At 32.5% G+C, this 27,490-nt stretch overlaps 1 protein-coding gene across 4 annotated transcripts; it reads left to right on the forward strand.

Moving 5' to 3' along the window:
- Window positions 1–1,367: 1,367 nt before the first annotated feature.
- On the forward strand, window positions 1,368–26,528 carry LOC105223448 (1-acylglycerol-3-phosphate O-acyltransferase Pnpla3). 4 transcript variants are annotated; one of them, XR_007423008.1, is made up of 9 exons: window positions 1,368–1,938; window positions 15,568–16,250; window positions 16,322–16,488; window positions 20,790–20,898; window positions 20,965–21,053; window positions 22,868–22,979; window positions 23,040–23,184; window positions 23,441–23,617; window positions 25,465–25,669. XR_007423008.1 is itself a non-coding variant. In XM_049458431.1 (8 exons), the coding sequence occupies exons 1-8, from the start codon at window positions 1,779–1,781 to the stop codon at window positions 25,719–25,721; spliced, it is 1,722 nt and encodes a 573-aa protein (XP_049314388.1). In that variant the 5' UTR covers window positions 1,369–1,778; the 3' UTR covers window positions 25,722–26,528. The 4 variants fall into 4 exon arrangements, 1 of the variants encoding a protein (XP_049314388.1); XR_007423006.1 differs by lacking the exon at window positions 23,441–23,617 and adding an exon at window positions 25,961–26,528 and having other exon boundaries at window positions 1,369–1,938; window positions 25,465–25,844; XR_007423007.1 differs by lacking the exon at window positions 23,441–23,617 and adding an exon at window positions 25,961–26,528 and having other exon boundaries at window positions 1,369–1,938; window positions 25,465–25,840.
- Window positions 26,529–27,490: the final 962 nt, after the last annotated feature.

Below are 27,490 nucleotides of genomic sequence, written 5' to 3' on the forward strand. Positions count from 1 at the left end.
GTGCTGATTGAAGGATATTCCGATGGAAGAGTCGCCAGAGCTCAATGGAAATGGATGCAAACTGCGCTGACTAATAATGTGGCGGTGAATGTGATATTAACCAATCGGGTATCTCACTGGCTTTACACAGCAGTTGTAAAATCGATTATGACTTACGACAGTTGGTGTGGTGGGCAAAATACGGAAAAAAATACGCGGTAAGACGTATGGAAAGCATACAAAGAGCAGCCAGTATTGCAACAGTAGAGTTCCCAGAACAACGACAAGCCAGGTAGCGTAATTTTACACTTATTGCCAACAGACTTGTTTTGTAAGCAAATGGCAGCGAAGTCAGCTCTAAAACTGGGGGAATAAAGCCTTCCAAGCGGATATCACAGCACTTAAAGAAAGCCTTCTTATTTTGACAAGAAGTTTGCTCACAACAATATATGTATGTACATATGTATGTATGTATACAAATATCTTTAACCCCGGTGGTATACAATGGCCTCCTATGGCCTAGCCGTGGAACAACCACTTTACCTACCTACACGGCCATTATTTTTAAAATTATTATTTTTTTCAAATTTCTGTCAAATCTAGCGAAACCTTATTTAATGATGCTATGTTTTTACTTTTACTTTTTACTAGCAAAAAAAAAAATTAATTGAAATTGTAATTTTTTCATGCCTTTTACTACACATAATCCCATAAACTAAAGTCTCAGCGACTTTTTTGACGGATTGAGTTTATTTCGACAATACCGAAGTTCAAAATTTCAACAAAAACCTAGTTGATTTGAAAACCGTAAAAGGAGCTTCAAATGCCCAAGATATAAACTCGTATGTTGATATACAAATTAGTTCCAATAATATTTACATAGCTCAAATTATCAGGCATTTTGCAGAAATCGAATGAAATTGAATAATTAGTTGTAAAAATTGTTAGCTCAAATTACATGTCCTTGAACATTCAGTGAAGATAACCTCATATTTCAAATATGAAAATAAATAAATACACATACATACATATCAATAATTCAAAAAAAGATCTTGGATTTTTAAAATAGCTATATTTTTTGATAACTTTATCTACATATTTTTAATCGGCTTATTTTGACGCAAATATTGCAAAATCGTGAATAATTAATAATTCTATTTCTTTATTTAGTAAAAAAAAAATCAAAAAAACTTTTTTTTAATAAACGGAATTTTTTCCGTACTTGCAACCTTCGGCCTTTGTCAATATTGCTAGCAATATAAATCTTTAACAATTTAAATTGTCTGGCGAGTTGCCCAGTTAGAAAAGGTAGGAAATACTTACCAGAGAACGAGGTGTTGCCAGCATGCCGGAATGTCAGAGAAGGAAAAGCGCAAAGCAAATGATATAAATATTGGCAGCTGTAATGAAAAGAACATTCGTGCCCCTTTTTTTGAGAATATTAGATCAAATTTTCGAGTAGTGTTCGGAAAAAAATAATTCAGCAAAACAACGAATAATTTATTTAATATTGTTGAATATTCTTGAAATATACCTTGTATAATATATGCAATTGAGAAACGTGGAGAAAACTTGTGAAAGTGCGCAAGAGACGAAACGCTTTGAAGCAATTTGATTATTACACGGAAGTCTTGCAGTAAATTTAATCAGTGGATTGTGCATTTAATTAAACGAAAGTAAAATAATTGAAACTAGCTATTTAAAAAGGCTAACCTACCTCTCCCAGTGAGGAGATTTTAGGTTTATGAATAATTGAAATATATTGAATCACCGATAACATCAACGTGAGACAAACAAAAATGAATTTATCATTTGCTGGATGTGGATTTCTAGGCATTTATCATGTAGGTGTGGCAGTATGTTTTAAAAAATATGCACCACATCTGTTGTTGGAGAAAATTGGAGGAGCATCGGCAGGAGCACTTTCAGCATGTTGTTTACTTTGCGATTTGCCCTTGGGTAAGTTTTATAATTAATAAATTTTAGTATAGCATCTTAAATGTATCATATTTATGTTAATTATTATTATTTTAAACATTTTGGTAATTTTCCATTTTTCTAAAAGCAAGGTTAAAATGTATTTTTATTTTGAACGGTTGTTGTGGAAATAAGTTATACATATGTACATTCAGACAAATAGTTCAGCGACACTATAATATTTTCGTTGTATTTTTTTTTTTTTGATTCACTTTCGGGCTTGGATTTAGAATAGCATCCCCCGTTTTCGGGGTTAAAATGGGTTAGCACTTTTTAATAGTTCCTCTTTTACTTTTGCGCACTTTTAAGGATTTGACTTAATTTTTTTTTTATTAAGCCACACTGCAATTGTTTATTAATATTGATATATTAATATGATTAGAGACCAAAAAATAGTATATTTTTTAATTTTTCTTTTTGAATATGAAACACTGCAGACAATGGCTATATTTTACAGTTACAGTTTAGAATGAGTGTGCGATGTAATTTTACCACCGAAATAGTATGAGAGAACTTTATTGGAGCCGGTGTGAAAATTGGACAATGGACGTGGCACCACCAACAATTTGCTGAAAATCTATATCTCGAGACTTGACCAACCGATTTTGAAAAATTTAGTACGTGGCGTTCTTCTTTCACTCTTATGTCACAATGTAAAAATGAACGAAATCGGACAACAACCACGCCTACTTCCCACGTAACACATTTTTTGAATTCCACTTGATTCGTTCAGTTTCCAGTACACATATCAAGAAGCAATTAATATAACGGGATAAACCTTGCACAAATAATGCCTTGCCTCATGACCAAAAATTATTTAAATTAAATAAAAACTGTTCAGGTACCCATAGTTGACTTCTGATCGAAAATGTCGGTCATGATATACTTACATATATAAGTGAAAATAAGGCATAATACTTTAATTAAGACTTTATTACATATACATATATTTTTTTTCAAACCTCCTTAATCTGCCTAATCATTTTAACAATTGAAGTTATGGATTAGGTTCCGCAATCAACAGAATTAAATCTTAAACAAAAATGTGTTGAAAGTAGAAAAGGTTTGCCATATGCATTGCACCCGATGTTGCCAAAGAGTTGCTAAGATTAGGTAGATTTTACATATGTATGTCTAAACTCTGCATGGACATAATTGCTGCTAGAGGATATAATTTCTTGGTTCAAAAATTGGTTTTGATTTTCATCCTATTTTTAAATCTAATGAAAGCCTAAGATGAGCAAATTCCTTTTGAATTACTTGCTCTTAATAATTGTTTTCTATTGGTCTTTACAAAATCTGAACCTTATTGCTTTGTCCATAACTGTATACGTATGTAGATAAATGCGTGTGAAATTCATGCATTGAAAATATAAATTATAACAATACATGTACATATGTATGTACAATCATTATTAAATGTATACAAATAGTACAATAAAGGCAATAATAAATCTAATGTCCCATTATTGTTCTTTGTTCGTATAATACTTAATTTTCTTTGTGCTTTTTATTATTTTACTGCCAAATACGTTATGTATGCACATTTATATAATACATTTGTTTGTATGAAGATAGGGATTCTAAACTGGGTAGGTATTAGAGTAAAGTTCATTTTTCATTTGTGACGATTATTAGCTGTAATGATTATTAGTATACTCCTAATTATGTTTATTATTATTTACACGATTTTATTCCATTTCACACGTTTCAAAATTGCTGGGACTACATTTTATTTGTCAGATTCAATGTTTACAAAATATGTTCTTATCACAAGTTTAGAGGAATTTCCTTTTTGTCAATACAAGCAAGTTTAGTGGTAAATTGTAAATAGCACAAAATAAGGAACGTCAGTGTCTTTTTAAAACTGTTTTTTTTTTAAATCAATCTACCGTGTACAAAAAGAGTTAGGTTATACGAGTATAAATAATATTAAAACAAAAAATATTCCATTAAACCGAATCCATAGGAAACTTAGCTTTTTGAGAAATGCTCTCGATATCGGATATACATATGTACATATGTATTTAAATCGGCATTCGAGAGGGATTGATTTCATTCATGATTCAAAAATTTGTCTTGATATATGTATGTACATACATACATATGTACATATAAAAATTTGTACATCCATATGTACATACATTGTTTTATGTCAAAAATGGGAGAACCTTAAAAATAGATCGGAAGGTTTGAATTGACGTCAACAATTGTTTTTATTAAATTTTTTTATATAATAAATATTATTCAGTTTAAAATGATATGCGTACTTCTATATGAATGCTTATCTTTACACGTACATACGTATGTATATACTATGTATGTATATGTATATAAAAATGTGTAAGTGCATTGACAAATAAAAAAAAAAAACTGAATATACATACATACATATGTATGTATGTAGGGTATGTGCCGTATGTATGTACATTCACACATTATTCACATTTTCCTATCAATGTAATTTCCTTCTGTGATAAGGAGGTTCTATTCTTTTTAATATACTTACGTATGTACATTCATACATATACATACATACCTAAATATTTCACTCAGTATATGTACTGTGAGCGTCAAAAAGAAGTGAACACAAATTCTTGCAACGTTGAAGTTGTTATTACAATGCAGTAATAACACAACAACAAGATGATGTTTACCACATTTATCAATAATAGTGCCTTTCAACTATTTTTCCAATTTCACGTCAACAATCATTCTCTTGATTAGTAATTGTATCCAAAGAATTTTTATAGCGTTTCCGAAAAAAGTATTAAAAAGCCAACGTGTGCTGTTACTACTTGAAGCGAAAAAAAACAAGTTTACTTTTAGTTTTTGTTTGTTATTTTTAATAACTCTTATAATATAATCCTTGCATTCTGTAGAAAAATTTATTGTTGTTTTATTATAAACGGTTTTCAAATAAAAACATCATTGTTAGTAAAATTGGTGTTTACTTATTTTTAACGCTCACAGTATATACTTATGTACATATGTAGTATGTATATACAATCATGCATATATGAATATATTGGATAGTCGAAAAAGTCTATTCGTATTTCATTGTTGTGCTACACGAACAGATACAGCATTGTCTCCGTAAACTTCACAAGCTTACGTGGCAATTCTTCCCTTTTTTATGAAAAAATAGTTGTAACTTTTTTTCAACTTCCCCGAATTTTTTTTGATAAATGAAGCTTAAAATCTCACCAATGCTCTATGTGATTGGTATAACTGACTATTGACAAAATACGAAAGAATTTTTCGACTACCTAATATGTAGGTATGTATGTATGTATAAAATGAATGTGAATACAAAGTTGCTTGGGGGTAAAAACTATTAAACGTTCGCGGCATCAGCAAATAGATTTGAAATTATCAGTATTCTTTTAATTGAATTGAAACCTTATATGTATGCATGTGTACATATATGTATGTATGTATGTATATAGAGTGAGTCATATATTTTTTATTTAATAGTGATACACCCCCATTCATTTGAATAGGTGCATACATATGATGTATATTATTTTTAAATTGCGACACAAAATCTCTTCATTTAGACATCTCAGGAGCTCCGTAAAACTTAATTTTAAAGATGCCTTAGTAATCTAACCAACATTTAATATTTGCTAATATGTATAATATTGATACCGCTTACATAGAACCCTTTCAGTATTCAGCACTCGAATGATAATTTACTTTACGGAGGCGGGTTTCAGAAGTTCGAAAAAAATTTTAATTTTACCATATTTTTTTAATATATGTTGTATGTATTTGGTTTTTCATCTCTCAAATCTCAAAAAAATTATTGCTTCCCTGGAAATAAAAAACCAAAACATTTTTTGTCAAATTTTCGCCATGTATTGGATCTTTCAGAGTTTTACTCGGATCGATTTAAAGTTTTAAGAAAATTTATTGTGCCATTTCCGACCACATGTGATGTTACCATTTATTTGGCTGAAGGATGACTTTACGGATCGAAAATGAATAAGCATTACTTACCGAATATTTTAACCTCCCGAAATTCAATAAGTTTTTCTGGTATTTTAAGTTTTTACCATAACGTTAATTCATGTATCGTCATATCTCACACAAACTACAAAAGAGTCACTCAACTAAACATTTTTCAAAATCAATTTGTTTCTATACATCAAGTGGTAAAATACTTCTCTTCCTACCCAAGAAATATCGTAAGGGAGTATCAACTATATAGTAATATTTGTAGTTGTCTCACTATTGCTGAAATAAATCGTAAATTGTGTGCTCTATTTTGTGAAGTGGTGCCATTATGTCTGGTAAAAAGTGAATTTTATCATCAGGGTTATTTGAATTAGTCCCTTTCGATGAAATAATTGTCACTTTATCCCTATTCTCCCTTTTCTGAAAGATTTGTATTATATTATGAATCACAAAGATATTGGCATATTAAATACATGTGAAAAATATATTGCGTTCAAAAAAGTAACGTTTTCGTTTTACAAAGTGTTGATAGCGTGTATTGGGAAAAATGTTGTAATAATAGAAAATACAATTTGGTCGAAATTGAACATGTGTAAATTGGAAAAAATAAATAAATCAATAATTTTCCACAAATTGATCGCGCACAGGAAAAACTTATAAAAAAATTAAAATTTCCTAACAATTTCCTAATGTAAATATTCATTTTAAACCGAACACTATGGCAACTACAAAAGAGTCTGTGTATGAACCGGCACTTTCGATAAAAAAAACCTGTCAGCATGAACATATTAAAAGGGCTCGTCTTGGGTGCGTGTAAGCACTTGGCAATAAAACAAGAATTTACGCAGCAAACGCAATAAGAAATAGTTGTTGCCTACAAACGGATTAATGATTTTACCGAGCATACAAATATCCAGATAACAAAAAAACCAGTACACACAATATTATGCTCAAAGGCCGAAACAAGGCCACAGAATGAATATATTATAAAAACTGTACTGTATATACATACATACAATATGTGTACATCTTTGAGCATGTAAATATGTATGTACATTTGTATAATTAAATACGACGTGGATATGCTTACATATTTGTGTACCAAATGTATGCGTACATACATATGTAACTTTTCTTACAACGCAATTAAAAAGAGAAAAAACATGGAAATGACACACCCCTTTTTCAAGTTTGAACTGTTTTCGTAAACAACAGTCTTGCTCGGACCCGTGCCCCCTATTTACTCGTTTCGTACAAGCGATTGCATACTCATCGAACAAACCTGTTTATTGTTTTTAAAATCCATCTACGTATGGTACATACATACATAAATATGTATGTATTTATGTTCTTAAAGAGGAAAGATATTCATACGTACATATGTAAGTACAGTTGTCCACAAAATAATAGGAGTGTCAATATGACGGCTTTAAAAGATTAGTGTTTCCTTTCTAAAATAATTTTTAATCAAAAAAGAATATTCATAAAAATAGAAAAGTAAGTAGAGTTCCATAATCTGGCAGCAATACAAATTAATTATTATTAATTAAACATTGGATTTTTCTTCGGTAGGTAAAGGAAAGCATTCTACTGAGCCAAGGTGAGAAATGAGAAAACAAATGAAAAGTGGTGGCAAATACCTTAAATTATAAGAATAAATATTAAATATCTAGGCGAAAGCGCCAAGCGCTCATTATCAGAGATCCCAATATGAAACACTACTACAAAATTAATGCTTTTAAGTTAGGCAGAAGAAACAGCGATGAATTAAAGTAGTAAGTTTATAATGAAGATATTCGTACGTTTGGCACAGAACAAAAAATCTATGAAAAGTACCACTACTAAAAAGTAAACACAACAAAAAAAAACATACCGCTTGTCCGTGACTAAATGGCGAAATAATTTTTGGTCAGATAAAATTGAAATTGATTTTTTGTGTAAAATATCAATACAAAAAAAAATGTATACATAGATAAAATATAGCAAAAAAACTTCAGGTACTGGCAAAACTTTATATTAAGGAATGTTGCGAAAGAATTCGACATGCATTATTTGACGAACGGGTTAAAAGGATTACAATCATGTTTGGAATCTCATTAAGTTATATTATAGGCTGTAAAATCACTTAGCCTCAATGCTATATTTTTCTTCATATTCGGGGTATTGGTATTAAAATCGGCCTAGTAAACTCAAATGAGATATACATATGTATGTATATGTGTACATATGCGATATGTGTAAATAATATAGAGTCAAACCTGGATAATCGAGAATTCAAGGGAGCACAATCTCATTCTCGCTTATAGAGGTTTCTCACTAACCCGAGTTTCTCGCTAATGCAGGTACATGGGTAGCGTTTCTCTCTTACGAGACATCTCGACAGGTAAAAATTTACCATTGCCATTGCCAAATCTGTATGTGGACATTCGTTATCATAACATAATCATTTGCGAAAAAGCGTCGGGTATATAGGTTCGAGCTGATGTACCGCTTGTTTTGAGCTATTGAACTATTTAAAGTTTTATATGGATGAAAAAAATTATATTGGAAACAAAAAAAGGAGAAATATTATTTATTATTATATTTTTTTCTACAAATGTATTTCTTGTAAAAAAATTTCATATTCTCGGACTATGATAATTATAGCATAAGTTTTATATTAAAATAATAAATTTGATATGAGCAATGATATTTGGATTTACATATGCTTGTTTAAGTTTATTAAATTTAAGACTTCGCTCATTTTTCCTATAAATTAAAAATATTAAACTAAATATTAATTTTTTATTATATAACACAACCGTCTTAATACTCGCCAATTGGATATTCCAAGCGAAACCAGGTTCTTCTCCACTTGGTTCTTCCAACGGAGTGGAGGTCTTCCTCTTCCTCTGCTTCCCGCGACGGATACTGCGTCGAATACTTTCAGAGCTGGAGTGTTTTCATCCATCCGTACAACATGACCTAGCCAGCGTAGCCGCTGTCTTTTAATTCGCTGAACTATGTCAATGTCGTCGTATATCTCGTACAGCTCATCGTTCCATCGAATGCGATATTCGCTGTGGCCAACGCGCAAAAGACCATAAATCTTTCGCAGAACCTTTCTCTCGAAAACTCGTAACGTCGACTCATCGGTTGTTGTCATCGTCCAAGCCTCTGCACCATATAGCAGGACGGGAATTATGAGCGACTTATAGAGTTTGGCTTTTGTTCGTCGAGAGAGGACTTTACTTTTCAATTGCCTACTCAGTCCGAAGTAGCAAATGTTGGCAAGAGTAATCCTGCGTTGGATTTCCAGGCTGACATTGTTGGTGGTGTTAATGCTGGTTCCTAAATAGACGAAATTATCTACAACTTCAAAGTTATGACTGTCAACAGTGACGTGAGTGCCAAGTCGCGAGCGCGACGACAGGAGATATTTCGTCTTGCCCTCGTTCACTGCCAGACCCATTTGCTTTGCTTCCTTGTCCAGTGTGGAAAAAGCAGAACTAACGGTGCGGGTGTTGAGGCTGATGATATCAATATCATCGGCCTAGCGTATTCCGTTTGCTGTATACTGTACTATGGATTGGACATAGCACACTTAAATTCCAATCGTTGGGCATGCTTTCGTCCGACCTTATTTTGCAAAGAAGCTGATGCATGCACCTTATCAGCTCTTCGCCGCCGTGTTTGAATAGCTCGGCCAGCAATCCATCGGCCCCTGCCGCTTTGTTGTTTTTCAGGCGGGCAATTGCTATTCGAACTTCTTCATGGTCGGGCAATGGAACGTCTGCTCCATCGTCATCGATTGGGGTATTGGGTACTCACGCATTTCTCTCGGTATCTATCCCATCCCGCACGTGTTGTGGTCGATCGTAACGTTGCGAGGTAGGCAGCCTGTTTTCTCTCCGCTGCGACACGGCACTCCTCGTCGTACCAGCCTTATACCGAGTTGTTGACGAGTGCTCTCAGAGAGCAGGAGTGCAAGCCGAGTAGAAAATCGTTCGGCTATCTGTCGTGATTGCAGCTTCTCGACGTCAAACCTTCCTTGTGTTTGTTGACGTGCGTTTTTTTGCTGCACAGAGGCGGGTGCGAATCTTAGCTACAACAAGATAGTGGTCCGAGTCGATGTTAGGACCTCGGAGCGCACGTACATCTAAACCACTGGAGACGTGTCTTCCGTCTATCACAACATGATCGATCTGGTTGGTAGTTTTTCGATCCGGAGACAGCCAGGTAGCTTGATGAATCTTCTTATGCTGGAATCTAGTACTACAGATAACCATATTTCGGGCCCCGGCGAAGTCGATCAGCCTCAACCCATTTAGGGATGCTTCCTCGTGGAGGCTGAATTTACCGACTGTAGTGCCAAAGATACCTTCTTTGCCCACCCTGGCGTTAAAGTCGCCAAACACGATTTTGACATCGTGGCGGGGGCATCGCTCATAAGTGCGCTCCAAGCACTCATAAAATCCCACACCAAACTTGCGCTCCTTTATATGGCCACTGTAGTAAATGCTACAAGGACCAGTTTCTTACATTTCGAGCTCATTTTTTAAAGCTCACTAACTTTCAAATGATTTAATCTATAGCTGAATGTGTGTTTGTTTTTAATTGTTAAAATTTTTGATAAATAATATGTCATAAACTTATTTCTAAATAAAAATATACATATATATCTATACCGCAAAAAGTGCCACTATAACTTTACAGGTTTATAACGGTTTGATGACTACTATGCCGGTCTCTTTCGACCAATTCAGCGATTTTATCGCAATTTTCGACGACAGGCCTTCCGGAGCGTGGCGCATCTTCGACCACCTCTACACCAGAACGAAAACGTTGAAACCATCGCTGTGCGGTGGAAATGGAAACTGTATCGGGTCCATAAACTGCACAAATTTTATTGGCGGCTTGAGATGCATTTTTGCCTTTATCGTAGTAGTACTGTAAAATATGCCGTATTTTCTCTTTATTTTGCTCCATGCTTGCGACGCTATAACTCACGAACGACTTAAAAGAAACGACAAATCAAACACGTGTTCCAAAAAGGTATAGCATGACCCGATGCGACGAATAAAACTAGAACTACGCGCTTTCAGCGCCAACTAGCGAAAATACCGCAAGACTTTTATGACAACCCAATATTTTTATATCTATAATTTTTTTAATCTTCACACTTTTTCAAAATATTTCTTGGATTGTTATAATTAAATTAGGATAGTTTATTTAAAATCATATATTTTTATAAAACAATTATTAAATTTATTTTTTTTTTTAACAAAATTAAATTTTTGGTTTACATTTATTTGTTCGTTTATTTTTCGTCTGTCATTAGTTTAGTAAGTGATTTTGAATTATCTGTCTGCCATTACATTGGTTTGTCAATATTTATATGTGTTAAATGAAATTTACCTGTTAGTAAACCCTAATTTTTCTGTCAGTTGTTGTCATATATGCCTGAACTGTAGATGTTCATCTCTGTATCATTATTATCATTTGAAATATTAGAAAACCTTAATTGTTTTTTTAATATTGGTAGGATGTATGTATATTTTCCAGTTCTTCTTTCTTATACCTGGTTGTTCTTTATGTCTAACAAGTTTATAATTTTTGATAAATCTCTCTCCCCTATTCTTCATAATTTTGGTTGTTTTTATTTAATTTATTTACGACTTTATATTATTTTCATTTAAATTATTTCTTACTATATCTTCACTTATTTGATTATTCTGTAATTGATTTGGAGTACATTTAGTTGTCGAAGGAAATCTATCATTATAATTTCTAATACAGGGTTTGTCCGCAAAGTAATAGGACTGACTCCATGATGGTGTAACTTCCAATCGGCTGCGACGTCTTGTCGGACCCGATTGACCCTTCGTTTGAGTCTCTTTAGGACTTCCACGTAAATCTTGGCTTTTACAATTTGTCCAGAAGAAACAATTTCATGCGTTTAAAACTACTAATAATAGGAATACAAAAAGTGTTGTCATGTGTGTTTCATATGTTAAAATCGCATTATTATAAAAATGCAAATAAAATACAATACTTTGGCAAATCTTGGTAAAGTTAAAAAAACTCATTTTCAATTTGTTTCCAACAAATTTGCAAAGTTAATAGTTTTGATTCTCACACATTTCTTGAAGCACACTGTCCTTATTATTTTTCACATAAAGGTATATACATACATACATATGTACATATATAATTTTACATTTTCAGTTGGATTTTACTGAAACTTCATTAGGAAATAAATTACGGTGATGTCTATGCAGTTTTCGGTATTCTTGGGCTGTGTTACTTTAGGTACCAAAAATTTCCGTTACATTTGGTGGTTGAAAATCACCATTGTGCAGATGGTAGATTAACAAACGCCATGTGTAAAAATATCCCACATCAGATAAACATAGGTATACCTTTGTAAATATGTATGGCTGTATAGAATACCTACTCACATTATACATATACATAAATATTATGAATGTATCTACATTATATTTCGACATTAAACTTATCCGTTTTTCTAATACGGAATCGCGTTAAAGTTTTTACCACTTATAGAATAACTTTACGTCGAAACATTGATACATAGGTATATGTAGGTATTGTACACGTACTATATAATCATTTGTGTGCATATTTATACTTTAAAAGGTATCAATGCTACTGATAAATAAATGTTTGTCAAAGGATTTTTATATTAATAAAACTCTTTAGATTATCCAGAATAATTTGATTTATTGTTATTGATAAGAAACACTTGACGCACGCTTATTTCGTTAAAAAAACTAAGTTTTACAATTCCTATTTTCCTTTTTAATGATAATAAATCATTTTTAAAGTTTTGTTAAATGCAGATATATTTGTACAGTTGTGTTCATGAAAATAGTAGTGCAACAGGGTGTATTCAAAGTTCTTTCCTAACATATGTATACGAAGTTGTGCAAGTCAACAAGCGTTATTATTTTGGTAAAGTTGATAGTTGATATTTAAAATTTGTTTATATTCAAGATAAGCAATCCTAAGATATCCAGTTCTTACTGCGAACAGTAACCCTGTATATAAAAAATAAATCGGATAAAGGCTTCTCTTGGCCGCATTATACCTAATAAAAAGGTTGACTTTACTCCTTGTATCATATGCCCCACTCCCACATTATTTTCGTCTTATGACGAATATGTCGCCCAGTGTGTAAGTTATCATGTTAATATATAATATGTGCTTATGCAGTAAAAGGTATTTGAAAATTAACCCAAGTTCGGAATTAAATACAGGGTATCCCAAAATTAGCGCAAGGTTTAAATTTGCAGCCATTGCAGTAAAGTGTTAACAACCCAAAAACAAAAAGAAGATATCGACAGCTGACAGTTTAGGCTTAGTAAAAATGCGTCGTTACATGATAGAACAATGTGTCTTCATTATTGAACAATATACAAATTCCAACAACAAATGAATGCTCACTTTCGAGCAAAATCATTCTAAGCGCTGAAGCACATTTTGACCTTAATGGGTTTGCTAATCGCCAAAATTGTTGCTTTTGGGGTTCTGAAAACTCATATGTGATTATCGAAAAACAAATGCATCCACAACGTGTCACTGTTTAATGTGGATTTTGAGCTGGAGGCATAATTAGACCATGCTTTTTTTGAAAATGTCACATCAAAATAAGTAGTATAGGTTTGTCTTTCTGTAGTACTTTCGGCGATTTTTACGATGAGTGAAATTATTCAACATAAGAGTTCCATTAAATATTGTGATTGGTACAAATTATACAAAGAGGGTCGAGAACCTTTTAACAAGTTACCACGTTCAGGACGGCCATTAACATCAACTGGTGAAAGCACAATTGGTTTCAAAATCACTCTTTCTGTTTTCAAAATACCGCGCCACGTCAACAACTGTGAAACAATGCTTTTCAACTATCAGGATGTCATGAAACGTACTATTATTACCATCCGGAAACAGACGGTCAATCGGCTGAATATTGTGGCAAAGGTGAGCCGAAGCTGAAAAAAACACGTCAAAGCAGGTCAGAAATTAAGGTTATGTTGACACTTTTCTTCTTTTCCGGCCAAACTATCAACAAGGAATACTATTTGAATGTTAATCGTCGTTTGCGAGAAGCTGTTCGTAAAAAGAGACCGGAATTATGGGCCGAACAATCTAGTTTTTGCACCACAATCATGCACCGTCACAACCAATCAATTGCCGTCTGTTTTGAGATGTTCAGAACGATCCGTAGAACGATTTTATAGAAAAATGTCGACCCACTCTAAAGTACATATAGTATACTTGTATAAGTAAATATGGCTCAAGTTCATTGACGCCAGAAAATATTTAAAATAATGCACCACAATCATAATATTGATTTAATAACTCAATTCCGTAAAATAAGATGATTTGCGTCAATCTTTGTGCACAGTTTTATTTTTTTGTTTAGTGGTACAGCCACAGACAAGTAAAGGGTGATTTTTTAAGAGCTTGATAACTTTTTTTTAAAAAAAAACGCATAAAATTTGCAAAATCTCATCGGTTCTTTATTTGAAACGTTAGATTGGTTCATGACATTTACTTTTTTAAGATAATTTCATTTAAATGTTGACCGCGGCTGCGTCTTAGGTGGTCCATTCGGAAAGTCCAATTTTGGGCAACTTTTTCGAGCATTTCGGCCGGAATAGCCCGAATTTCTTCGGAAATGTTGTCTTCCAAAGCTGGAATAGTTGCTGGCTTATTTCTGTAGACTTTAGACTTGACGTAGCCCCACAAAAAATAGTCTAAAGGCGTTAAATCGCATGATCTTGGTGGCCAACTTACGGGTCCATTTCTTGAGATGAATTGTTGTCCGAAGTTTTCCCTCAAAATGGCCATAGAATCGCGAGCTGTGTGGCATGTAGCGCCATCTTGTTGAAACCACATGTCAACCAAGTTCAGTTCTTCCATTTTTGGCAACAAAAAGTTTGTTAGCATCGAACGATAGCGATCGCCATTCACCGTAACGTTGCGTCCAACAGCATCTTTGAAAAAATACGGTCCAATGATTCCACCAGCGTACAAACCACACCAAACAGTGCATTTTTCGGGATGCATGGGCAGTTCTTGAACGGCTTCTGGTTGCTCTTCACCCCAAATGCGGCAATTTTGCTTATTTACGTAGCCATTCAACCAGAAATGAGCCTCATCGCTGAACAAAACACGCGCGCGAAACACATTTCGAACCGAACACTGATTTTGGTAATAAAATTCAATGATTTGCAAGCGTTGCTCGTTAGTAAGTCTAATCATGATGAAATGTCAAAGCATACTGAGCATCTTTCTCTTTGACACCATGTCTGAAATCCCACGTGATCTGTCAAATACTAATGCATGAAAATCCTAACCTCAAAAAAATCACCCGTTACTTGTACCCCCTCTTATCGGTTGCGAGAATTGAGCAAACAAATTTTAAAATTTTGTTTTAATTACGTGGATATAAATATAGCAACAAATACATTAGATTATATTGGTTTTGTATTTGATTTAGTTTATAATACATTCAATTATTCGCTAAGGTTTGATTGTTTATAATGCAACAATATTGTCTTCTAGTCAAAATTTTCATGCGAACTATAACTTTACAAAAGTAAATAAACTGATAAAGAATTGTTTTTATTTTATGTATATTTTCAGGTAGCATGACATCTGACTTTTTTCGCGTAGTTAACGAAGCTCGGCGTTATTCTCTCGGACCTTTTAGCCCTTCATTCAATATACAGACCTGCCTATTTGAGGGTTTACAAAAACATTTGCCTGAAGATGCTCACAAACGTGTTAGTGGACGTTTGCATGTCTCCTTAACACGAGTGCATGATGGCAAAAATGTCATCGTTTCCGATTTTGAGTCACGCGACGAGCTCTTACAGGCTCTATTGTGTGCATGCTTTATTCCGGGCTTTTCTGGCATATTTCCGCCTCGGTTTCGAGGAGTACGGTATATGGATGGAGCGTTTTCCGACAATTTACCAATATTAGATGAGAACACAATAACCGTGAGTCCTTTCTGCGGAGAAAGCGATATTTGTCCACGCGATCAAAGTTCGCAACTTTTCCATTTGAATTGGGCCAATACGAGTATAGAAATATCACGACAGAATGTTAATCGCTTTGTTCGTATACTTTTTCCACCACGTCCAGAATTTCTTTCGAAATTCTGTCAGCAGGGTTTTGACGATGCGATGCAGTTCCTTAATCGTAATAATTTAATAAACTGTCGCCGTTGTGTGGCAGTACAATCAACGTTTGTAGTATCAGAAACCGTGGCACAGCCACAGGACTTTGATCCTGAGTGTAGAGAATGTAAAAAGCATAGAAATGTGAGTACGTCCTATTTTACAATTATAGGGAGATTGCATTTCATTTTATAACTGTGTATATGTCATTTTAGGATGCTTTAAGCTCAAACATGCCACAAACTGTATTGGATGTAATTCAGGATTATATAGAGCAAGCTAATAAAGGACTGGCGAATTGGATATTCAGACATCGAGGAATAAAATTATTGTCATTACCAGCAACTGTGCCATTAGATTTCTTTATGGCAACAATGTCAAAGTAAGTTATTCACTGCTCCTTGTATATGTAAAGAAAATAGAGAACGTCATTAAATGAAAACTTATAAAGTGACATGGCTAAGCACTAAATTAAGATATACTACTGTGATCAAATTGAAATGTGAATTTTATCCATTTCATTTCCTTCAAAAAAATACACTTATGCCAACGAATTTTCCAGTCATCATAGCACTTGGAAAAATCCTCAGAGTCTTCTTCGATTCAGCTTTTATATCCTCAATTGAGTCAAAACGGTGTCCTCGGAGTGGTCATGTGAATTTGCTGAATAGCCAGAAGTTACACGAAGGTAAATCAGGCAAATGCGGTAGTTGCGGCACGATATTAGTTGAAAATGTGTCGAAATGATCACGAATAACCAATGCAGTATGATATGATGCATTAACGCACTTCTTTATTCAATAAAATCAGACATAATACAAATCGAAGAGTTGACGTGAAATTTAGCATAGATGTCACTGACAATACTACCAACTTACAGAAAAAAAAATTTACCAAAACACGCGAAGTATAAATTAAAAATTGACCTTTCAATTTGATCACAGTAGTATAACAGTATTTTGGCACAGGGGTCGCAGTGGCAAGGGGCACCTGAGAGCAAAAAAATTTGTAAAAATAGGCGTGCCACCGCTCTTTAAAAGGTTTAATGTATATATCGCCCAAACCATTCAAGCTATTATATAATAACCAGAAAAACTGGTATATTCAATATTATTTATACTTCCACTTAATTTTGCTAAGATTTCTTACATAAATCCAACAGGAAGTTTGAAATTCATTATTTATTCATTTATTTTATTATATGGGTCCAGGGAATGTTTTTATCCAGGTTTAGTATTACGTCATGCAATTACCAGAAATAGAGGCCTTCTGAATTTAATTAAGAAACCTCACATATTGACCAAAATATAAGGTATAAATCAGGGACCGGAAATAAGAGTTATTTTACAATTTTTAATAAAAAAAATCATACGTAAAGGAACATCGTAGAAAAGTTTTGTTTACACCATCATGATTTTTAGGTGAACTATATGCGAAATATTGTATGATTTTTAAATTTAGATTTTTATATATTTAGATCAAAAATAAAAGTTATTTTTGATTTCTATTTTTTTAGATCAAAAATAAAAGTTATTTTTGATTTTTATTTTTTTAGATCAAAAATAAAAGTTATTTTTGATTTTTATTTTTTTAGATCAAAAAATAAGAATTATTTTTGATTTTTATATTTTTAAATCAATAATAAAAATAAATTCCAAATTTGTGGCATAATATGTTTCTTAATTTCTGTTAAGCTTTAAGCTTAGTACGCAGCTCTCAAGAAACGTAAAAACTTCATATAAAAAAACACCTAAGAAACGGTCCGGAAACGTTCTTGCGATAAAGTTACTTGTGCTAGTACGCAGCTCTCAAGAAATCTAGTACTCATTTTTAATACTTTTTTTCAATAAAATGTGAATATGGCAAACCTGGTTTTGCAAAGAAACATCAAATCAACAATTGTTTCTTGAGGGAAATTCGAAGTAATCGTCAAATTCATCCTAAATTAGTTGAAATCATTATTATAAAGTATATTCCATTTTGAAATGTTGTATAAAACCAACCAATCATCAACAACATTCCTTAAATCTCAATGAAAATATTTGTGTTACCATACACATACATAACGGGTGATTTTTTTGAGGTTAGGATTTTCATGCATTAGTATTTAACAGATCACGTGGGATTTCAGACATGGTGTCAAAGAGAAAGATGCTCAGTATGCTTTGACATTTCATCATGAATAGACTTACTAACGAGCAACGCTTGCAAATCATTGAATTTTATTACCAAAATCAGTGTTCGGTTCGAAATGTGTTTTATCGACAAATTTTGTTCAGCGATGAGGCTCATTTCTGGTTGAATGGCTACGTAAATAAGCAAAATTGCCGCATTTGGGGTGAAGAGCAACCAGAAGCCGTTCAAGAACTGCCCATGCATCCCGAAAAATGCACTGTTTGGTGTGGTTTGTACGCTGGTGGAATCATTGGACCGTATTTTTTCAAAGATGCTGTTGGACGCAACGTTACGGTGAATGGCGATCGCTATCGTTCGATGCTAACAAACTTTTTGTTGCCAAAAATGGAAGAACTGAACTTGGTTGACATGTGGTTTCAACAAGATGGCGCTACATGCCACACAGCTCGCGATTCTATGGCCATTTTGAGGGAAAACTTCGGACAACAATTCATCTCAAGAAATGGACCCGTAAGTTGGCCACCAAGATCATGCGATTTAACGCCTTTAGACTATTTTTTGTGGGGCTACGTCAAGTCTAAAGTCTACAGAAATAAGCCAGCAACTATTCCAGCTTTGGAAGACAACATTTCCGAAGAAATTCGGGCTATTCCGGCCGAAATGCTCGAAAAAGTTGCCCAAAATTGGACTTTCCGAATGGACCACCTAAGACGCAGCCACGGTCAACATTTAAATGAAATTATCTTCAAAAAGTAAATGTCATGAACCAATCTAACGTTTCAAATAAAGAACCGATGAGATTTTGCAAATTTTATGCGTTTTTTTTTTAAAAAAAGTTATCAAGCTCTTAAAAAATCACCCTTTACATACATGCATACGCACAAAGTTTGTTTACTTTGTTTATTCTCTCTTGCTCTTCTAATGTGGATCATTCACAATGCGTAACCAGCTGTCAACATTACTTGAGAAATAATGTATTTTTGTTCTTGAGCAATTACTTGAGAGCTGCGTACCAACCTTTAAAGTAAAACTAAGGTGTACTGTTATAATAACAGCAAAAAATAAAAATTTTGAATTGATTTTTATTATTGATTTAAAAATATAAAAATCAAAAATAATTCTTATTTTTTGATCTAAAAAAATAAAAATCAAAAAAAATAAAATAACTTTTATTTTTGATCTAAAAAAACAAAAATCAAAAATAACTTTTATTTTTGATCTAAAAAAATAGAAATCAAAAATAACTTTTATTTTTGATCTAAATATATAAAAATCAAAAATAACTCTTATTTTTTGATTTTTTCGATAAAAGTCATAAGAGTTACGGTCCCTGGTATAAATTGAAGCAGATATTTTAAAATCCGTATATTAGAAATATGAGGACTATTGTATATTCTCGTTTAAAGGCGTTTTGTGAGCGCGGAAGTAGTCCTATCTGAAATACCGACCTCCCTTGCTCGTTACCTTGTTAAATGAGCAGACCAAATATTATTCTCTGTAGCAACATGATGCGAAAGTATGCAAATATTCGCTGCACCATTTTGAACATTTGTATTAAATCTTTTAATATTTTTATACTTAAAATATAATATATGTGTATTATTATTTTTTAATTTTGTATTTGGTCATTTAATTCTAGAACAGTGAAGCAGCTTCCAAAGCCATTTGGGAAGACATTTACAAGCGCTTAACATTTAGTAAAAGTTGCACGAGTAAAATTTAGTAAAATTGTTTACTTATAAACTAGTTAATTGCAAGTCAATTTATCATATAAATATTATACTTTAATAAACGAAAATATCGAAAACAATTAAGGTGTGGAATATTTACATATGTAGTTTAATTACAGAGCAACATAAACGAAAAATGTAAAGTTATTTCTATTATTTACGCATTTCCTTCATTTCTTTAATTAATTTTTTTATTCGTAATTGTCCAATAAAAATGTGAGTAATTAATAATTAGAATTTTTTAACATATTTTGAAATTCTTATGAACTATTTTGGTTAACATTAATATATTAGTTAGATTAATACTTTTGTTTTGCTTTTCTAATATAACTAATTTAATCGCGTTTATTGAAACTAAATTTAAAATATGTATATATATATATGTAACTTGATTTCATTTATCATTTTTGAGAATTAAGGATAAGATATTAAGTGACGAGTTATCATAAAAATTATCATCTGCAGACATATGTATATTTGAGTTCTAGATAGGTTTGACAAAGATCGTTCAAAAAGTAAACGATAAAATACGTTCAAGTGCTGCAAAGTTGTGCAAGGGTGTGAAATTATGAAATTTTGCTAAAGAAAATGTATAACGGAAATGTAAGTTACAGAAACCGTTATATAAATTTTATTGGCTTACCAAATTGGCTTGGAAACTTCACTTCTGCTTAACTATTCTTTCCAATTATTTGAATTTTCGTAATCTGCAAGAGCAAAATAATATAACTAATAAATTGTTAATTCAAAATTTATCAACCATTTCACTTTTGTTTCCACTATGTATGCACTCTATACTTTTATCTTCGCTTCATAGGATAACTACACTCACACCAAAATTAGGCAAACACATTCGCGGCAGGATAGAAAATATTTTAAGAAGATTAATTGAAACTGTACAAACCCACATTATAAGCAAATTCACAGTAAGTTAAATTTGTTATTAATTTCTACTAGGATAACATCACTTAAATTTTTTGTCCTCTAAATAGATCTGTGAACCGCCACACTTTGATACGACAGGTTTACTGCATTCGAAGCGTCTATACGGACCAAGGGTATCAATATTAGTTGATGAATGGTAAGTTTTTCAAAAACATATTTATCTATCTATATATACAAGTAACGAAGGACTAAGTACGGGTTAATTCGAACATTTCACCTTCAGGTGTTGGCAAAACTACATATTAAAAAATTTTGGGAAAGAATTTAACATTCAATGTCAAAGAGATATATCTGACATAAATGTGAGTAATCAGATGGCCAACCGGAGGTTTGAAAATCCTTTATTAGATAAATGGGAGATTGACACGATTTTATCTATCTTTAGCATTACTACATATTACTAATAGAATAAGATGCCGCCTGAGTTTAGTGAAGTACCTTACATACCGTTAACAATATATAAGAAGCAAAGTCAACCGGATGTGTGAAAATAATGATGTTAGTTATGTGACTTATATATGGGGAATAAAGTCAAACGGAAGTTCGAAAATCATTATATTAGGTACTCGTATATGGGAACTAAAAGAAATATTGATCCGATTTACCTCGTTTTTGACACACAAACATACTATTCTCAGGAAAGGATTCTCTCCTAATTTTAATAATATATCTCACTCTGGGGTCCACATTCCCGGAATTGAGGGCTAGAATAGTTATGGCCCGATTTTAATCCGATTAAATATTCGTACAAATTTGTATCTCGATAATTAATGGGTACTTGAATTGCATACTGGAAAGTGAAAATATCTGATAGTTATTATAATATAGTTATATTAACAAAACCGTTATATGGGGAGTGGACGTTGTTATCATCCAATTTCAACTTTTTTCAAAAATATATCAATCAAATTATATTAGGGGCGGAGCCACATACACTTTTAAAAAATATTCAAACCACAGGGTTTCGTTATTACTATTCGTTACACCAATTTACAGTTTTTTGTCTGAATCAGAGGCTGGTTATGGTAATTTATAGGTTTTCGATTAATGGCGTTTTGTGAACGTGACTATCTATGAACTAATTCTCACTCTAGATACAGGAACGCGAATACCATGTTTCATTACGTTATCTCAATTTCTACTGAAGTTACAGCACAGACAGACGGATGGACAAACAGTCACTAGAAATTCAACTCGCGTCGTCATCCTGATCATTTATATATGTATATATAACTCCATATCTATCTCAATTAGTTTTTAGTGGTACAAACAACCGTTAGGTGAACAAAACTGTCAAACACTGTAGCAATATATTGCAAGAGTATAAAAATTATGTGTCACATTTTCTCCGGAATTAGCTTCTAAACCAGTGAACCGATTTTAATCAAATTTAGTACAATGTGTCCAGTTTGATCCAACTTAAAATTGAAACAATTTTAAATAAACAAAATGGTTTTTGTAAACAAAAATGAAAAGTTATAACGTTTTGTCGTCGAAAATGTCTTTGGAAATATTCTTAAAGAACCCATTTTGACTGAGATGTATAATGGAGAAATGGTCCTGTTACGGCAAGCCAGTATTCAGAAGTCTACCGTTTCCCATTTAATTTAATATTTGTAATGTTTATTAATAAGCCCCAAAGCTAAAAACTTTAATTTTCGGTTTAGATTTTGAAAATACAATCTCCTGGATTCCTATACTAGCAATAAAGCGTTCATCTTTATTTGTAAATAATATCTACATGGTATTGAATAGTTATTATAATAGTTATAGTATACACAACAGCAAACGGGTGGTCAGATCTACCAATCTCCTAAGATTTGACAGTAATAGTAAAATTTTTAAGAAGACGCTTTTTCATAAAATATATACAATTTCAATAATTTTAAGTTGCTTATAAACTTTTTTTTTATATATGTAGTGTATAATAAAGCTATGAATTTTTTCCAGTGGTGCTCCTTCAATAGAAGGAGATGTGGACAACTACGAACATGTTCTCAAAGTAACTACCCATAACGATGCGCTTTATGCTTATTATTATACGGACGATCTTACAAATAAAGTAAGCAATTTTCGATAAATATTACAGTATGAAGTTTTCTTTAAAATATCTATCCTACAGGTCAAAGTTACAGAAATATTTGAAATTGACGAAGAAGAAAAACTTGCGGTTGATCCGAAACTATTCGAAGGCATTGTTGAAGATCATCCAAACCCTCGTCAGCATCACCATAATGTTGTTAGTGAATGGAACGGAGTAGAGTCTGGTAAGAACAACAAATAGTGTATATTTAACCTATGTCTGAAGTTCATTAACGTCGTATAAAATGGCAACACGTTCATAAAAAATAGGTTAACTTAATATTTCATTCAACACTATTTCATTATGAATTTTAGTTTTTAACTTATATGGAACTTCAGATCGAATTTTTTACTAATGATACAAATGTCATATTCTCGAAATCAGTTTCATCGCTTATAATATAAGATCACTTCAATATTGTTGCATTTTTTCTTTTACAGTACAAGTTATACCCAGCATACCAGAAAGTCGTGAAGATATTTTTTAAAAGAAATGATTATGACACCAAAATTATTACAGTTACGCTGACAATATATTGATCAAACATATTGTTTACAGTATTAGATAATACAAGATGGACAGAGATAAATTGGCTACCAAATGACAGATTTTGAAGCGTTTGTATTTTCTTTGAACTTTAAGTTGTTTTGTTATCGTTTGTAATTGGTACTAACTGTTTGCATTTGTAGAAAGTATATAATCATTATTAGTTATGTTGATAACTGAAGTATATATCTTTACACTCAGTTTGTCTTTATCGTCTATCATCTTTCTAATCAAATTGCGAACTACTTTTGTTGTAAATCAGCTACTTTACTGACTTACGAGTATATTAGTATCTAAGGCCTAAAATCTCGTGCATCTGATCGTTTTTCAATACCCAATGTGTGAGGCACTTGAAGAAACTTGAGCTAAAAGCGGTTACAATCTAACATTTATGAACAAAATAGATACATATGTATATGGATAATGTATATATGAATGTCATTAATTTAAAATGAAAATGTTTTGTGGGAAATATAATATGTATGGAACAAGCTCTATTATAACAAGTAAGGATAGGATAAGTTCGGCTGTAACCGAACATTTTATATTATTGCAACGTGCAAGGTTCATTCGGTTTGCGTGTGTATGTAACAATTTTTGGACTCAAAATGGCATACCTGAAAGAAACTATTTGTGCAAAGTTTTATCGTAATATATTCATTGGTGTACGGTAGAGCGAAAGAAATGTGGAATTTAAAATTGAGATATACGGAAAGTAGGCGTGGTTGTAGTCTGATTGCGGTCCGATTGCGCCCATTTTTACAATGTATCACAGTATCGCCAGGATAATATTAGTTATGTACAGGTTCAAATTGTCTTTTAGGTCCATTTTCACATTGTTGGTAGGGGTTCTTATAGGAATTGTCCTAAGCGAATGGTTTGCGTGTGTGAGTGTGTTTTATGTATATACATACATGCAAGTATATAACCCTCTAACTCGATTATTTTGAGACGATGAAACAACCGTTAGGTAAACAAATTATTATACTCTGTAGCAACAAATATTAAAGACTTTGTTTTCCTTTTTATTTCGGGAAAAACCAATTTTAATCAACTAATATTGCTTTATTATTTTTCAAAATATTCGCCATTAAGACATACATACATTTTTGCATGCATTTGAACTAATTGTCGAAACAATTTTTCCACCCTGATTCAGATGTCTCCCAAACATCCATACTGAACGCACCCACTTCCTCTTCAGTTGTCGTTGACCTCCTAGTTTAATTTTTTCGCAGGGGAATATAGATAAATCATTCGATGGTAAGTCAGGAATATACGGAGGACGACTCATCTAATTGATTTTTTAATAACACAAAAATGCAATCGTTTTGTGTCGTGTGGAAGAGTGATCTGTTTTCGGTGGTAGGTTTTCCTGATATCATAAAAGACAATTGGCAAACAAATCATCTTGAAACATCCATATAGTCGACTGCTGTTTATTTTCGGGTTCAAACGCGCATGCCCGTGTACATCTATTCACTCTCGATGAGTTAATTCACGTCGAAAGTTGAATATTTTATGTTACTATAAACAGCAAAAATAGCGTTGGTATGCCATTTAAAATTTCAAATTTTACGATCAAAATGTGAGGTTCCAGAGAAACCTATTCAATAAATGGAAATAAAAAACACTGAATGAACATCTGCAAGTACTTAATTTTGTGCTTCCACGAGATATCCATAGAAACCTACACACATTGGGTATTAAAACTTCAGTATAACTCGACTGGACCAGTTTGCTTCTATTTTGTTTGCACACTTAGTATATTTGCCCATTCCATTCATTAAGTAGAATTAGTTAGTAGAATTAATCCGTATATTTCGCACATAACTCATAACGAATTCATAAACAATCATTCAGTTCGCAAAACTATACATTTATATATCTACAATTGTTATTATTATTATTTCCATAGCCTTTTATATTGATGAATACGCATCTAACCAAAGGCCTTTCGAACGAGATATTAAACGAAAAACTCATATAAGCACTGACACTGGATACCAGAATGAAGACGAATATGCGATCATTAACGAGAATGACATTGCCGCCAAAGATATCGAATATGAGGTATTCAGCGACCCAGAAGTTGATCACTACTTTGGCCTTCAACAGCAGAGAAATAATAGAGATGGAAAAAGGGACTTCTCTAATGCTAATATATTTACATAATAAATTTGTGGAAACTCCCTTTTTGGAAACGGAAAATTTCAAATCCTATAATTTGAAAATTGGATCGTTAAAATATTTTAATTTATCATAAATAATACTATTAAATATAAGATTTGTATGTGAGTAAGTATTATAACTCTTTAGTTTACGGTTTTTATTTATTGAATTTGAAACAATATGGTAGACTGTCGAAAATCATTAATGTAAAGTATTCGTTTTGTATTTTTATGTTATAATAGGGGAAGGTGTCGTACGTGCGTAACTATCGGGACCTGATAATTTATAATTACTTGCGGATATTTGACACAATATTACCTCGATGATTAATAATCGAAACAGTTTAACAACTTGCATTAATTACTTTGAAAGTTTACTATTATTTTGCTATTTTGGGTAGAAGACCAACTTGATTTTAAATATGAATTGTTAAAAAATTTAATAGCAATTAATAAATTAGCTTATTACCTCAAATTCGATGTATTTAATCTAGCAAAGATAAGGGCGATTGCCTATTGACTATATGAATGCATACTCTTTATTTTGAGTATTAACCTTTCGATGTTACATTTGATCAGATTATATAACTATCTATTATTTCAGAAATTAAGTAATGTGTTTTTAATTTAAGTACTCGAGATATATAAATTATATTAAGAAAATGTCAAAAATATTTTAAAAGAGTTACATATATGCACGTGTCAGTTTTCTAAAAAATATATATATTTATTTGTAGCAATGAGGTAAAATTTATCGCTGTCCTATACATTTAAGAGATTTAAATATACATATAATATCTATACACTCCAATTCTTTTTATTATTATTATTATATTTTTCTTAGAATTGGAAAAAATTCCGAAAAATCATGTAATTACTGTTAATCCCCTAGCATAATTGCACCCGGTTCATTCTCCTCTCCTCGTCGCCCCCTCGCCCATAAACCAAGAATTGCCGCAACAAAAGTTGCCGTATGTAATAACACACTTAGAGACAATTTTTGAGACTTGAGACGATTTTGCTATTCTGTATATGTCGATAACAAATATTAAATTTTCTACAACATCGTAAAAAAACATATTTACCAATAAAAATGAAAATATATGTTGACTTTGTTTCATATTATTTGCGAAATTTATGTAAAATTGATTTATTTTCACCTCTTCGTGTTTGAGTTGCTACAAAATATTGTTACGAATTTACTCTTGCTAGTTTACTTTGTTAGGTTCGTATCTCTGGATTGACAAATAAAATCAACACTGTTTAATTTAATTCAACAACTCTTTATTTCACAACTCGTCTACACTTTAGCAGTTTACTCTTAGCACTGATTGATTACGTTGGCGCTGCCACGGCTTATATAGCCACGCACTTCTCGCTGATGCCGACGTGTCCTTCTAGAATATCGCGTCTGGAAATTACCAGAACATACGGCTATAGCCACGCACTTCTCGCTGATGCCGACGTGTCCTTCTAGAATATCGCGTCTGGAAATTACCAGAACATACGGCTATACGGCGCCAGACGCAAGCAGACAGTCGCGGCGCCAGACTCAGCAATTGTTTAACTAGACGAGCAGACAGTGTGGCGCCAGATGTCTACAACAAGACAAATGCTATTCCATATACCTACAGCTATTGTTCATAATCAGGGATGCATATAGTAATACAAATACAACTTAATACTACTTTTTGTAACACTGCCCTCCACTAAAGCCTAATCGTCCCGATTAGGCACAAATCCTCTTGAACCAAATGGGGCGAGCCTCTCCAA

Source organism: Bactrocera dorsalis, chromosome 5, assembly GCF_023373825.1.
Source record: "Bactrocera dorsalis isolate Fly_Bdor chromosome 5, ASM2337382v1, whole genome shotgun sequence".
NCBI lineage: Eukaryota > Metazoa > Arthropoda > Insecta > Diptera > Tephritidae > Bactrocera > Bactrocera dorsalis.

What these genes read in the sequence shown, in the direction of transcription:
- LOC105223448 (XM_049458431.1), top strand. Translation starts at nt 1,779, where the DNA reads ATGAATTTATCATTTGCTGGATGTGGATTTCTAGGCATTTATCATGTA. An exon ending in AATGTAAAAAGCATAGAAAT is followed by an intron (nt 16,251 to 16,321) that starts GTGAGTACGTCC and finishes ATGTCATTTTAG; the next exon opens with GATGCTTTAAGCTCAAACAT. An exon ending in TTTATGGCAACAATGTCAAA is followed by an intron (nt 16,489 to 20,789) that starts GTAAGTTATTCA and finishes TTCGCTTCATAG; the next exon opens with GATAACTACACTCACACCAA.